Source organism: Macaca thibetana, chromosome 17 (genome assembly GCF_024542745.1).
Source record: "Macaca thibetana thibetana isolate TM-01 chromosome 17, ASM2454274v1, whole genome shotgun sequence".
Lineage (NCBI taxonomy): Eukaryota > Metazoa > Chordata > Mammalia > Primates > Cercopithecidae > Macaca > Macaca thibetana.
In genome coordinates, this window is record NC_065594.1 from 20,961,455 (window position 1) to 20,977,377 (window position 15,923).

The window sequence follows — 15,923 nt, forward strand, 5'->3', positions numbered from 1 at the left end:
CAGTCTCTTTATTGGCAGACTCAAATAAAGGATTACACGAGCCACTGGTCTGACTCTGAATACCATTTCTTGTTTTTATCATCTTTATCATCAAATTGATAGTCTTGTAAGTTCAGTATCTGGGATGCTTTCAATTTGATTTTTTTTTCTTTTTTTCTTCTTTTTAGTTCAAAAGAAATAGAAGACTTTCAGTCAGCCGAGTCTGTCGGTAGCCAGCAGATGAACCTCAGTATTGGTGATGACAGCACTGGTAGCTGGTCTAATTTAAGTTTTGAAGATGAACACCAAGATGAAAGCAGCAGTTTTCATCATCTCAGTGAAAGGTAACTACACTTTTGCATATAATTGTGTAATTTCGGTCCTCAGATCTCAGAAGTGAGCTATAAATTTACATTATTATTTTAAAATTCTAAATTTGAAAATACGCTATTACTTTCAACATGTATTTTATTGTTCACAATGTATTTCTAATTGTTTTTAATACTTATTTAATACAGTAAGTAGCCCAGCTAATTTTATTTGGGTGTGCCAATAGTTGATTTGAAAAATATTGCATACATTTAATTTATTCCTTTTAAGCTTCTCCCGAACTTTTTATGAACTTCTGAGGAAAATATTTTTTTTCACTTTAAAAAGCGTCCTTTTTTTTCTTTAAAGAACAAGAAAAAAGTTATCTGTAAAAGGCATCAAAATAACCCTGTAATTTTCCTGATATTAGTTGAAATAGTATCTTTTTGGTGGGGTGAGAGTCTTTACTTGTCCTGCTGTTAGGAACAAAATGACCTGGAACACTTATACTTGAATGATTGAAAATACATAAGTCAAAGCCATTATAAAAATATGATTTTGTGTAGCACAAGGCACTTATCTCATATATAACTTTCTTAGTTAACTTTGTTCATAACAGTGGTGTTTGAAATATTTTGTTAATTATGAGACAGTTGTTTATTATAGTCTTAACCTCTGCCTAAAGGCCTTTCTGACCTATAAAATTCTAGAACTCTTTATCCACATTAACTGATAACTAGAAATAATAGATAGCATTTGTAGCGGAGTCGTGAGGGAGGAGAGGGTTTTCAGCATACTGCTAGTTTCAGACATGTGTGGAAAGGACCTGTGAACCATCCGTTGAACTTAGCCCCTGGAAATGGCAAACAAGGTGTGGGAGGGAAGGCGACTCTTGGAAGAGGGAATGAGGTAGCATAAGGAAAGGAAATGGCTTTTCACCTGATAGAACACTTAATCTCGGAGAGTTTTGTTTGATGCTTGGATTAACCTGGAAATATTAGTATTTTGTAAAATATATTTCATAGTTTATTATGGTTATACCATCAATATTTTTTAAAATCTAGGTCCAAAAAGACAGTGTTTAAAACTAGTAGAAACAAGTGGGGGCAGTGTCACAAATCACGATTTGGCCATTTTCCATAACTTTCTCTAGAAAAGGATACTAACATTTAGTTTCTTCTCTCATTTTGAGAAACACAGGCTTCTAGGATTTCAGTGGGGTTGACAGTGTTGACAGGAAATCCTGGCGTTAAAATGGGAGACTGAGGTGTGGGTAGAGGCTAGCAGCATTAAGAGGACTTGTAGTCAGTTGAACAACTCTGTGCTGAATGTTATCTAATTTGATGAGAAAAAAGGAATCATCTTACCAGTTTCTGTCCTTAGTTCTGTCCTCCTTAGCATTATTTATTAATGATGTGGAATACCCATTTGTGGGTGATTCAACACAGGCTGAAAAAAGAATCCCATGAACAGAACAAAGGTTAAAAAGACCAAATCAGGCTGAGGTTAAAATAATTATGTTTAACATGGATAAATGCATTTAAGCTCAGAAAATTAATGATTAATATTTGAACTTAAGTGGGGAGCAAACCTGGCTTAATGGCATTTTGTCAGAAAAAGACCTGTGTTTCCATTGACCACAGTTGTAACGTGACTTAATGTAATGCTGCATGGCATTAAGGTTCTGGCACAGAGAAAAAGATCACGGGGCTCATCCAGGATTGGTGGTATGCTTGTTGCATATACAGTTTCCAGGGTCTCACCTCCAGAGATGAAGATTTATGAAGTCAGTGGAGGGTCCTGAGAATCTGCATGCTTGATAAGCAGGTACTGGACCACTGCAGTACTTATACCACTGGCTGGAGTACTCCTGTGCTAGACATAGGAAATATGAAAAGACATAAAAGAAAATGATGGAAGCAGGGTAGTGTTTCAAGAGTGAAGCAGGAAAACTCTTAAGAAATTTTTTTAATGTTGGGTTAATACAGGGTGATCATACTTCCCACTTAGGATAGTTTGGCTTACTTCTGCTGTTCTGTTGTAATTATTAATGGTGAGGCCTTTCATTTAAAAAAGTGTCCTGGTTAGATGAAAAATGTATACAGTCATCTAGTTAGAAGTGGCATTTTATGAAGAATGACTTCAAATACCCATTTGGAGGCACAAAGAGGGAGGGGGATAAGATTAGAGAGAATTTGAATTTTTGGTCTTTACTTCGTTTAGCTGTTTTTGTTTTAATATTTATGTAATAGGTAGGTGATGGATTTTTATTATTAAGTGGAAGAATCGTTATGATGGGTAAAATTTTATATATTTTTTTCTTTGCTATAATCTTTCCATTAATAGAAATAGAGTGTTTGAGATGACTAATTTTCTTTTTCTCCTTGGCTCACAGCTGTCTGTCCATTCTTTATTTGTATATTTTCTTATTTTTAGTTTATCTGACAATGAACTACATGGGTTTGAACAGTTTTATAATAGAGCTATATTTGTTTGAACATATGTTAAAAAGACCCTGCTCAGTTTTAATTTTTACTCTCTAATACATTATGATTTGTGACAGTTTGATCATGTTAGAGTGAATATAACTATGCAAATTATTTGAGATTGCTTGGAAGTTTTTTAGAACTTGAAGTAATCACCTTTTTTTGGTAACCATATCAGCATTTACTGATGTACATGAAATGATTTTATGTTTACTTTTTTAGAACCAAAATTTTGGTTTGTATAAATATTACTTTTTATAATTGCCTAGCCTAATATTGGGAAAAATAGCTGCTTATCACTGCCAACTAATGTGCTTACTAATGTTTAATAATTAGAAATGATTAGAATTTTTAAATTGCATGCTGAGGGTTTTAATCTGAAAATTTGAATTTAATTTTATTTCTGAACATGGTTGCTTTTTAAAAAAATTGCTTTGCTGCAGTTTTAGAAAATAGTTGCTTTCTTCTTCAGTTGATTAGGTAGTATAAGACGTTATCTGTATGTGGTATTTGTGACTGACCAACTAGACAAGTGTAATGCTTGATTTAGTCTTGGCTATTCTAGCTGTATTCTGAAGAAAATGTTTGTTATTTGCCACCTACTTGGAGGTGAATTATACATACTGAATTATACATAATATATGAAACAAAGATCATTGACATAATAGTATTTTAAAATCTGAAACATGTTTTGCCCAAATAGTTAGAAAAGGTCTGTTTGGGACTATGTCTTAGAGTCTTCCGTCCCATCTCCCCCGACATCCCCTCACCCAAACCTGTCACTGCTTTGCACTATCTAAAGACCTGAGAGAGGCCGGGCGCGGTGGCTCAAGCCTGTAATCCCAGCACTTTGGGAGGCCGAGACGGGCGGATCACGAGGTCAGGAGATCGAGACCATCCTGGCTAACAGGGTGAAACCCCGTCTCTACTAAAAAATACAAAAAGCTAGCCGGGCGACGTGGCGGGCGCCTGTAGTCCCAGCTACTCGGGAGGCTGAGGCAGGAGAATGGCGTAAACCCGGGAGGCGGAGCTTGCAGTGAGCTGAGATCCGGCCACTGCACTCCAGCCCGGGGACAGAGCGAGACTCCGTCTCAAAAAAAAAAAAAAAAAAAAAAAAAAAGACCTGAGAGAATGTTAACCTGTTTTTTTTTTAACTTTATCCAAATTGAAAGGTATTGGCATTTCACAAATTAGAGTTCAAGATTGGTCTTAAGACATTAACTTTCCTGTGAAACTTATTAATTCATGCGTTCATTTGCTGTCCTAAAAGCCATTCTGTTAATCTGTAAAATACAAGTTTAGATAATTTTCATGATCTATTGAGAAGAAAGAAAAAACTCCCAAATCTCTGAACTTGTCAGGCCCCGTTTAGAGTAGCAGTGATGGTCTCTCTCCACTCTGGATGTTCCCCTTCATTGTGACAGCTTCAGAACATCTGCAGTTATCAAGGACAGAAGCTGTTCCAAGGAAAACAAAGGTCTTTTCTACTATTCATTTTCTAGTTCAGCTCTGTTCTTTTCTTCCTCTGGCAGTAATGGTAACAGCAGTAGCTGGAGCAGTCTTGGTTTAGAAGGAGATTTGTATGAGGACAATTTATCCTTTCCAACATCAGACAGGTTGGTCCAGTCTAGAAACTTAAAAACTGATGAGTCTGTCACCACTAATGCATGATGTCATTTTCTTCAAAGAATGTGGGTTACAATGCCAGTATATATCAACCTGCTTTTCTCCTGTATTTTGACATGATTCTGCTTGATGAATTCACATCTAATGAAAAAATTCAACTATGCTAAGATATGACTGACATCTAATTGCAAAATGTGTCACTGTTATGCATGTGTTGCTCTGCTTGCTATTTTTCATTCTACCAATTATTTCATTCAAAAGAGCTTGCTTCCTACAGGATTTCTGTTGGGTTTTTTTGTTATGTTTTTTTTGTATGTGATTTTATTTTATGTATAAGAAAAGTATAAGTAAAAAGTGTTTTTACTGTATTAAAAAATATATAAATTGCATCAGCTAAACCATTAACAAATTATTCCTGGCATTTTGTGAGATTCAAATGCTACATTAAATTTCGTAGACTATTTCAACTTTAAATGATTTTAAATTGAATAATATTATGAAATTACATGGCACTTATATATATCATGGTAAGGTACGATTTCTTGGTTTTAATAACTTTAGGGATCATTTGCAATTCAGATTTTAACATGAAATGATGTGAGAAGCAAAGCTTCCTTTTTTAATTGTCATTTCTCCCCTTTCTAAATGTCACATGTCATATTGTAACATTCATTACCACATTTTTAAGAATTTGTTTTGATACCATTATTAATTAAAGTTTTTTTTGTAACTACTTCTGCTATTTTATTCATAAGTGATGGACCAGATGATAAAGATGAAGAGCATGAGGATGAAGTAGAAGGTAATTTGATTTGTTTTTCAAAGTGTTGGCGTGTCTTTTGTGTAAGGTTTCCTAGAAGAGTCTTTATGCATTTTTGTCAGATAGGCTCTAGGTTATTTGTGTAAAACATTATAAATCAGGGTATTTTTGAAATAATTTTGTTTGTCCACTTCTAGATCCTTCGCTGAGTAGTTTTATTTGATTGCTACACTAATGAAATTGTCATTGGTGTAAAGAAATACTGGGCAGGCACGGTGGCTCACGCCTATATTCCCAGCATTTTGGATGGCTGAGGTGGGTGGATTGTTTGAGGCCAGGAGTTCAAGACCGGCTTGGCCAACATGGTGAAACCCCATCTCTACTGAAAATACAAAAATTAGCTGGGCATGGTGGTGGATGCCTGTCATCCCAGCTATTCGAGAGGCTGAGGCACAGGATTCGCTTGAACCTGGGAGGCAGAGGTTCCAGTGAACTGAGATCATGCCACTGCACTCCAGCCTGGGTGACAGAGCCAGAGACTCTGACTCAAAAAAAAAAAAAAAAAAGAAAAGAAAAGAAAAAAGAAAGGAATACTTCATGAGAATTATTTGATTATTTGAGATAAATTAATTATAATCTCTCCACATAATTATTTTCAAAATATAAAAGCTAAAATTCTTACTTATAAGATAATTTATTTTAACTATGGCATATTATTTTCCTTCCAAACTGGTAACTTGTAGAACTAGGGTTTCATGTCAAACTTAGGTGAGTCAGTAATATTTTTACTTATCTTGTTTAAAAGATATTTCTAAGTTAATTCTTCTTCCCTCCCCCAGTTCCAGTGCTTCACTCACACATATACATATTTAAAGAAAATATTCAGATCCTTCCTTAATGAACATAGTTCCAAGTATGTCAGTACTAGATATCATTGGTCACAGTTTTGGATCATGGTTTGTAATCCTTAATTCATATGTTAAAATATCTGAGTTTATTCATCTGAGTGAATTTAGAAACTTTACTTTGAAGCTGAGTTTTCATTATATTCAGATGGTTGTTGAATTTTTTTCTAAAAGTCTTAATTTTTTCTTAATTTTGAAAATACCAATAATGTCTTCTATAAAGTGGCACTTATAAAAGTATTTGTACTCTTTGAGATACTTGTTTTTGAACTAGTGATGTTTTAAAAATTGCTTCTCTAGAAGCAGGCAAACAGAAAATAGCTAAAAAGAATTTCTCGAAATTTACTTTATGACACCTGAATTTTCAATAAGTTTAACACCTTGTTTAGGGAAGTCACATCCCAATTTTTAAGCTGCAATCTTCAGACTTAAGATTATTATTTCTTTAGTTTTAATGTCTCTGTAAGTCGACATTCTTTATATAGGGCTTCTAGAAGTCAGTTTTTCTCATCAGATACAAAGTCGAGATGGGGCAATATTTTTAGTGTTATTGATATTTGATATTGATATTCCCTACTGCAATATTTGTTTCATTCTTGTTCAATAAAAAAGTGTTGACTTTGTTTATAAAAGTTCTATGCCTTTTCTCAAGTAACACCTGTGAACAGTTATTCTAAAGGCTACAAATGCATGTGGTAAGTATTCTCTAATGAACTAGCAATTGCTTAACTAGCTTTACTGAGGAATGATTAAGAAAAAAGATACAAGTTAATATAAATATGAAATTTATTTTGAAAAAGATTACTTTTGGCACTAACCAGGCTGTTAAGGATTTCTTTTGTGAGTAGGTAGAAACAGGAGATTAATTATATGTTGATATGTCATTACTGAGCTTTTGAGATTATAGGTATTTCTCATTATATAGAAAGTTACAGCCAACTTTAAATTTGTTAGAGATTGGTAAATTAGGAGATAGATTGGTCTGGATTTATAGAAAGACTCAAAATTATGGAAATCCTAAGGCAACAAACTTCTTTTAAAAAAAAAATTTGTAGTTGCAGGATGTCAGTCCCTCCCCTTTTCATTAATTGTTAGTGGCTTCTCTAAAGAGAGAGCTGTTTGAAGGTTCTTGTAGGCCAGGCAACCAGGAGTCCTGAACTGAGAAAACACCAGCAGTGCAGAGAAGCAGTGGGGTGACTTAGCTTCCAGCCCCCTGAACTCCGCAGGATTGCAAAAAGGCCCAGAGACCATGCCTTGTACCGTGGTGTACCAAACCTATTTTTGATTGAGAGTGTTTGAGAGAGGGGAGGGAAAAGACAATACATTTATTTTTAGAGAGTAATGTGGACCAAATCTTTTAAATTAAAAATTAGGGACCAACACAAATCCTGAAAATAATTAATAGTGGTCTAGAATGGCCTGCAAACTGTAGCAGAGAATCAGACATCTGTCAGCAGTCTTTCCATTACTGGTACCTATTGGCATGATGTCTGCCAGCATGCCCTGGTGCTCACCTCTTGTGGTGTGTGTTAAGGGGTGGAGGGGTCCTGGTCTCAGCACTCCGTATTGCTCAGGTGTCATTAAGCAGCAGGAATGTTAAATGCATGATATTGGCCCACAAGTCATTATTTCCATCAACAGAGATGGATCTCTCTTTGTGATGAAAACAAAAGTACCATAAAAAAAGAAAATAAATTAGAGATAATCTTGATACTTGGAGTATACCAGAAAATTCCCTGATCTGGCTTTGGGTTAAGTGGTTGCATATGGCATTTCCTCCCAGTTTTGTCTGAAGAATGAGTGATTAAGAGCATGGAGCTAGACTGCCTGTGTAAATGTCCTGGCTCAGCCACTTCCCCACTGGAGGACTCTGGGGCTCTCATTGCCTCAGATCTCTCACCTGTAGGATGGATACGATAATAGTTTCTACGTCATAGAGTGGTTGTGAGGATTAAAGGAGTTTGTACATATAAAGAGCTTAGAACAATACTTAGGATGGAATATGTGCTGCACAAATGTTGCTGCTCTTCTTTATTTGAGATTTTTGTTTTTTGAGACAGTCTTGCTCCGTTGCCCAGGCTGGAGTGCAGTGGTACAATTTCGGATCACTGCAACCCCTGTCTCCTGGGTTCCAGTGATTCTTGTGCCACAGCCTCCTGAGTACCTGGGACTACAGGCATGTGCCACCATACCTGGCTGGATTTTGTATATTTAGTAGTGATGGGGTTTCACCATGTTGGGCAGGCTGGTCTTGAACTCTTGGCCTCAAGTGATCTGCCCACCTCGGCCTCCCAGAGTGCTGGGATTATAGGCCTGAGCTACCATGCCCAGCCTCATTTTAATTTTTATTGTGATGATAGCTTTATAGTTCTATTTTCTCTGTAACCCATTGGTCATAATTTATATCAAATTATGGTATTTATAGAACTTGAATTCATTACGTTAAAATGGTGTTTTACATTTTTGCAATCAATAAATGATCAAAGTTGTTCCTTTGTTTTACATTATTTTGCCCTTTAAAAGTTTTAGTTGAGGTTATGGTGTGGTTAGAAAAAGATGGATGTTTTTTCACCATTTATTAGAATCCTAAGGAAGGGAAAATATTTGTATCTACTTGACAACCAGAGTATTGAGAGTTAAATTGATGAGTTTTACTTTACATTGTTTACATTTAAATATTAGGTTTGGGGCAAGATGGAAAGACACTGCTAATTACGAATATTGACATGGAGCCATGCACGGTAGACCCCCAGCTAAGGATTATTCTTCAATGGCTCATTGCCTCTGAGGCTGAAGTTACAGAACTTTATTTTCATGACTCTGCAAATAAGGAGTTTATGCTAGTAAGTACCTACCTTATAGAGGGTTAGTATACATTTAACAGTAGATGATGTTCTTGTCATGTGGTTGGTCTAACAAGATGCCTGGTGATGGCAGAGTGGTTAAATGCTTAGGCTGTAGTATCCAACAGTTTGGGTTCAGACATCAGCTCTGCCTCTTTCTAGCAGGGTAACCAGAGGCAGGTTCACCAGTCTGTCTCATTGCCCCTAACTGCGCTATGCAAATGAATATAGAATCTACCTTACAGGGGTTTATGAGGATTAAATATAATGTTAAAAAAATGCTTAGTCTAATGCCTGGCATAACACTAAGCTCTCAAAGGTAGATGCTATTAATAAGCATTGTGTGTGTTCCTATGAAAAAGTTGAATTCTCTGTATTTAATTGATTCATAATTGTACCTAATATATCTTTCTCTGATAATCCAGTTTCATTCATATGAGAAGCTGTCATAATTAAAAGTCGATAAAAGTTTAAACAAGATGCTTATTATGTGCGAAATACCTTATTAGTCAAGATTTTCAGTTTACAGTCTTAAGGTTTTTGTTGCATAATTTTCTTTATTGGAAGTTTCCTTTTGGTGTGGTAGAAATATTCTAATTGTGGTGATGGTTGCATTCAACTTGGAGAACATACTAAAAACCATTGACTAAGACACTTTGGGTGAATTGTATGTTATGTGAGTTTTATTTCAATAAAGCTGTTTTTAAAAAGGTTAAGCATATATATGTTAACACAAATTAGTTTTTCAGAATTTAACTTACAGATCTTTCAAAACTTAAGAGCTTTTACAGAACTTAGTAGAAAAGGAAGTGAACGAAGGCATGTCATGAGTGGGACAACAGGATTTATTTAAACCTGTATTTATGTATGTATGTATGTATGTATGTTGAAACATTAACATTTTTTAACTTAGAAAGCCATGTCATCATTGAGGCTAGAGTGTGTATTCCAGAAAAATAACATACTATATGTTGTGGAAGGTTTTTGTTGCATAATTTTCTTTATTGGAAGTTTCCTTTTGGTGTGGTAGAAATATTCTAATTGTGGTGATGGTTGCATTCAACTTGGAGAACATACTAAAAACCATTGACTAAGACACTTTGGGTGAATTGTATGTTATGTGAGTTTTATTTCAATAAAGCTGTTTTTAAAAAGGTTAAGCATATATATGTTAACACAAATTAGTTTTTCAGAATTTAACTTACAGATCTTTCAAAACTTAAGAGCTTTTACAGAACTTAGTAGAAAAGGAAGTGAACGAAGGCATGTCATGAGTGGGACAACAGGATTTATTTAAACCTGTATTTATGTATGTATGTATGTATGTATGTTGAAACATTAACATTTTTTAACTTAGAAAGCCATGTCATCATTGAGGCTAGAGTGTGTATTCCAGAAAAATAACATACTATATGTTGTGGAAGGAAAATCCACATCCGTTTATTGAGCTTGACGTTGTCTTTACTATTTTATGTTCTAATTGAGGGTGTGGCAGTTGTATTTAGTTAGGTGAAGAATTTCCTGTAGAAACTCAGTCTCTGCACTCCCACGCAGACTATTTGCTTGGTGAGGTTTGTGGAGCTTTGTCTCCAGCGATCCCAAAGTGTCATTCTCCGGAGGAGATGTGTTTATATAGGGGAAGAAGGGAAAATGTTTAATTTGGGTAAAGGGGTAGCGGTTTAGAGGGGAAGACCTTGTTATAACTAGGAAACTATTTAATTGTAAACAGCAGGATTCTTAGTTTCAGCTAAAAATAAAAGCTTTGTTATAAAATTGTTTTTGGTTAATGTTTGACACATCTTTCTTTCGTTCTTAGCTTTCAAAACAATTACAAGAGAAAGGATGGAAAGTGGGAGACCTCCTGCAGGCTGTGCTTCAGTACTATGAAGTGATGGAAAAAGCTTCCAGTGAGGAGAGATGCAAGTCGCTGTTTGATTGGCTCTTGGAAAATGTATAGAGCAAACCCCAAACCAGTATATTTTAGTATTTGTTTGGGGAGGGGAACAAGCCAATAAAGATGTTTAGGATAAAATTTGAATAGTGAATATTAACATTGTCAGTCAGTTGGGAGGCAAGTAAATATAGCTTTCTAAGCGCTTTGGGTTATCACTCAGTGTATATAGTTCATACTTTTGTAATCTCTGTCAAAATACTAGCTTCATTTATTCTTCTATACATGTGTGTAGTGTGTGAAGACCCTAAGAACATGTATTTGAAGGAAGGTCTAACCATGGGGTTTTCAGGGGCATTGTCTGACCACATTCTTTTTGTATCCAAATAGTGCTGCTAGAAACTGCACTGAAGTGGCTGAGGATAGGTTCCAGTGATAGAGTTATCATTTTGCTCCTTTGCAAACAAATGGCATCTAATTAATAACTAGTCTGACATCAGAAAATAAAATTGAGGCTGATTTTTTTTAATTTCTAGTAGATTTTTGGTCTTTCCTGTTTTTAAAAATCAGTTTCATTTTCATATTTCATAGTTCAGCTGTTGGTAGCTTTTTGATTTCCCCAAACTATTTAATTTCTTAGCAAAAACATTAGTATTTTAGGTTTCTATAAACACTAAGTGATAGTTTGACCCATCCTTTCATCAGATGACATTATTTGCCAATGCTGCCAGTCATTCTGGCATGAAAGTGATTGTGTGTGTGTGTGTGTGTGTAAAGGAGTACTTTAACCTTGCCAGTTTGTTCCCTCTTTTATTTTACTGTTTTCTTTTTAGAAACCCACTGTTAAGATTTAAAAAGGTGCTTTAAAATAAAACGCCTATAAAGATTGTGCAGTAAGAATTTTTATTCCTCTTTTTTGACGATTTTGGGTTCCCAACTTATCTTACAAGTGAAAAATTATAAAACATGTTGAAATTTTAAAAATTAATATTAATATGGAAATGCGTTTAGAGAAGCCAATAGTTTTTATTGGATTTTTGAAAAAAAAACTCTCTACCAAGAATATGGTTGAAAAATTGGGATCCCCCCACCCCCTCACCATATCTACACTGTCTTGTCAAGTTCTCTGACATGATCTTTCTGGGCTCTACATTTCCTACTAGTTTGTGTCCAGAAACTGCAAGTTGACATGAATAGAGGACCAAGGTTGTGTTTTGCTTTTGTCTGTCTCTCCCCTCCTCCCGCTCTCTGCCCTCTTCCCCACTCTCTGCCCTCTCCCCCACTCTCTGCCCTCTCCCCCACTCTCTGCCCTCTCCCCATCTCTCACCTCCCCCACTCCCCCTACTCTCACCTCCCCACCACCACTCTCTCTCACCTCCCACTGTGTCCTGTGGATGTGTGGATGTGTGTGTATTTGGGTGTGTAAATGTTGGTTCTTCCACTACTGGATTTTGTAATCTAGGATAAATCACTTTTTGTGGGGGCTTTGGTTTTGCTCCATTACATTTTCATTTTTTTCTGAGCATTGACTGACCTGAAAGCTGCACAAAATGTAGAAGACATAGCACCTGCCAAGGAATAGGGAATAAGGGCACTTACATTAATGTGAATTAGTAATTGTGGTATAGAAATGTTTTATAGTGAAAGATTCAGATTTGCTTTTTAAGAAAAATGCCAAAAGCTATTTAAATAACTTGAGGTAACATTGTAGGTTTTGATTTTTCTCAATTTAAGATACAGAAATACAGCAAGCCTTAATATAAAGTTTCCTGAAGTTTTTTCAAGTATTTTTTAAGGTGGAGAAATGCAGGAATTGTATAACCAGAATTGTTTCTGCCTTTAGCTTTTCAGAACTTGAGATGTGGCTGCACTGGACTGGGTTTGTAAATGTTAGGACTAGGAATGTTTGCTCTTGTTAATTATGAATTAATTGGTTATTAAGTTTAGAATGCATTTTTACAAGTATGTATCAAATTGTGTTTAGTAACTTGAGTGTATGCACAGGTTTGATCAACAGCAAAATAGAGTTCTGAATTTCTTTCAAAGTGACAATACATTATTTTGTAAAACTTTGTGTTTGAAAATGTTTACTTCTGTTTATGGTGTAATCATTCTGAGGTGAGACTTTTCTTATTCTTATTTCCTTTGCATTTTGCTAGAGCTGTGCTGAGTTCAGCATTTGCTTATTTAACCACTACAAAATGACAGACCAGTTATTAGGTATTAGCATGTGTGGTAATAATAATAGTGGAACTTCACACTTACATCAATTCAGTGCAGGGGCATAGAGTAAAATATTAAATATTGGCAGATGTGAAAAGAAGTGTGAGTTAAAAATATTAAATATTGGCAAGTGCGAAAAGAAGTGTCAAACTTCCTCATATAGAGAAAAGAATTTTGAGTTTAGAGCAGTATCTTTTAATTAAGTATAGTCTAAACTTAACTTTCTTTAAAGGCACTTTGTGGTTTTTCCAAAGATATTCTAGATCTATTTGGTTGCTCTATAGTCAAACAGCTCTTTTGAAGACAACTCTCTTATTTTATTACAAATTGGCTTGATGTATTTCTACTGTAACATTGTAATATTGCTGTGCTGTACATTTTGGCCCTTATGAAATATATCTTTTTCAGAACCGTTAAAGTTTTGATGTACATTGAGCTGAATTCTCCGTTTACCAGTTTCATAACCTTCAAATGATATGTGGAAAAAAGTGAATGAGACCTCTGATAGGGGGTTTTCAGAACCTTGTTCACACCAAAATGTGACAGTTCTTTCATGTTTTCCTAAACCAAGTTAAAATTACATGTATATTTTGGTGTTAAGGTTGATATTTAAAATATTTCTGATTTATACAAAAGGAATGTTTCCTTTATAAATCACAGAAGAAAATAATATCTGTTGGATGTTTGATATAATTTAATGGCATTATAAAACCTTTAAGAGGATTCATGGTGAATATATGTGATAACATCTTTATACTTTGAAAAATGTTCCACTTCCCCTTCAGATGTTTGTTGTAAGTTAATTCAAATCTTAATACTTTAATTTTGCTCCAACAAGGGCTTGATGTTGCTGGTAAGAGAATTTACTTATAAATGCACTATGTATAAAGTGAAAGATAGTTTACTTATCTGACTTTGATATTAGAAGGCTGACATTAGTGCACATTCCCCAAATGCAGAGTTTAACCTTGATTCTTCATTTAAATGTCTACTTAATTATTTAGCTGATATTCTTCCACGATTACTATATTCAATTTCCCATCAGTATATCACTTTAAATTTTATGTTTTTCTAAGGAAACTTTCCACAGAATTTTAAACAACTGATGCATCCATACTCAGGGTGTAGGGAGAATACTTGGCATTTAAATACCCTGTCCACCTGTCACCAGCACAAGAGAATTAGAGCTTCAGTGAGAATTTAGAAAAATTATACTAAAGTGAGATGAATTTTTTCTCATTTTCAGCAAAACTCCTCTAAGCATTTACTCATTTACTGTATTCCTGCTCTGAAGATGTGGATACAGAATTAGTCACTCTTGTCACTTTATTTATTTATTGGTTTTTTTTTTTAAACCATCTGTGTACATTCCTTTCATAGGGTAGAGTTGTAGTTCTACAGGTTCTTATTTTGTTTTTGTTGTAATGTTTGAATACTATTTAATATCCGGTTTTAATATTGCTGGATTTGCTACCTTTGGTTACTTGTGCAGTGTTAAAAGTAATCCACTTTCTTGTTTAATATACCAGATACATAGCAAAAGCAGCTTGGAATAATTATAGCTGTTTATTTGGCTGTGCTCAGTTACTACATTAAGATCTTGTACTGTGTAACAGTAACTCTTTTTTGCTCTTCAGTAATTTAATATGTTCACTTAACAAAACATGAACTTTGAGATGCACTAAAATTTTGTTTTAGCAGTGGCTCAAAAAATTTCAGAAATTACTTTTGTAATTATTTGCAATTAATTGTTCTTTTATCTTACAATTGTTTAAGCCTGTGATCTTTCTTCTCCCAACTAAGAGTTCTTCAATAAATTTAAGAAATACCTGGTCTTGGTTTTCATTCCATAATATCTCATTAACTGCTCTATAATGAGTGGGACCGCTGTGACAGAAGACCACACAAGAGGACCGAAGTGCTAGATCATGGTTTTGAGAACAAGAGAAGTTAGAAATATTTTCAACTGGACACTAGACTCTGCCTACTTATAGATGCCCTGAATGCGAACACAGTGACTTAAAAGGTTGGTTGCCCAACCTGCTTTGGATTTAATGCAAAATAGAATATTATGGTTGCCTTGAATATGAACATGGCTATGAAATTCTTCTAGCCTGGTTTGAACACTCTTTCCATAGTAAGACCATACCTCTGTTAAACCATGTACACAGGATACTTAAAAGTTAGCTGCCGTTTTTTTTTTTACTAATGGATTTGACTTTGTCTTAAGAATTTTTTTTTCCTTTTAAATAGAATATTTTTAGAGCACTTTTAGGCACACAGCAAAATTGAGCAGAAAATATAGAGCTCCCATATACCTTCTTTCCCCAGCCTCCTTCAGTGTCAGCACCCCACAACAGTGGGACATTTGTTACCATCTATGGACCAACGTTGACACACACACCATTATCATCCAGAGTCCATAGTTGACATTAGAGTTCACTGTTACGCATTTGTGGGTTTGGACAAATGCATAATTATAGGTACCTAACACTGTAATATCATACAAATAGTTTTCCTGTGCCCTATCTTAATGTAATTTAAGCCCAGAAATTAGGAAATGGTTTTAAAATGTTTTTCACAAATGTTTTAAAATGCTAGGAAATAATAGCAAACAATAAGAATGTTTGGGTGTAAGTGCACCCAGTTACTAAGAAAACCAAAAGTGCTGACAAGAAGGAAGCAAGATTCCGTAGATTATAGTGCCAGAAAGGAAGTATGGCTCAAAAGGAATAGGAAATGTGGCAAAGGACATTTGACAGTTTTACGCAGAGGGATCATATGTGATTCGTATCTTAGCTAGGACAGAGGAAGGTGAGGGACAGGGCTTGAATTACCTCAGATTTGTAAAGTGTGAGATGGAGAGGTCATTTATCTAAGGATAAATGTACTGTTGTTCCT

At 35.0% G+C, this 15,923-nt stretch overlaps 1 protein-coding gene across 3 annotated transcripts in view; it reads left to right on the forward strand.

Moving 5' to 3' along the window:
• Positions 1-14,855, forward strand: part of AKAP11 (A-kinase anchoring protein 11) — a 52,255-nt gene extending 37,400 nt beyond the window's left edge. For 2 of the 3 annotated variants that reach the window (XM_050766154.1, XM_050766155.1), the window contains exons 8-12: positions 168-323; positions 4,307-4,390; positions 5,156-5,202; positions 8,748-8,908; positions 10,725-14,855. In XM_050766154.1, the coding sequence (XP_050622111.1) occupies positions 168-323; positions 4,307-4,390; positions 5,156-5,202; positions 8,748-8,908; positions 10,725-10,865 (589 nt within the window). In that variant the 3' untranslated portion in view covers positions 10,866-14,855. The remainder of the gene's footprint in view (positions 1-167; positions 324-4,306; positions 4,391-5,155; positions 5,203-8,747; positions 8,909-10,724) is intronic. The other variant, XM_050766156.1, reaches the window with a different exon arrangement.
• Positions 14,856-15,923: the final 1,068 nt, after the last annotated feature.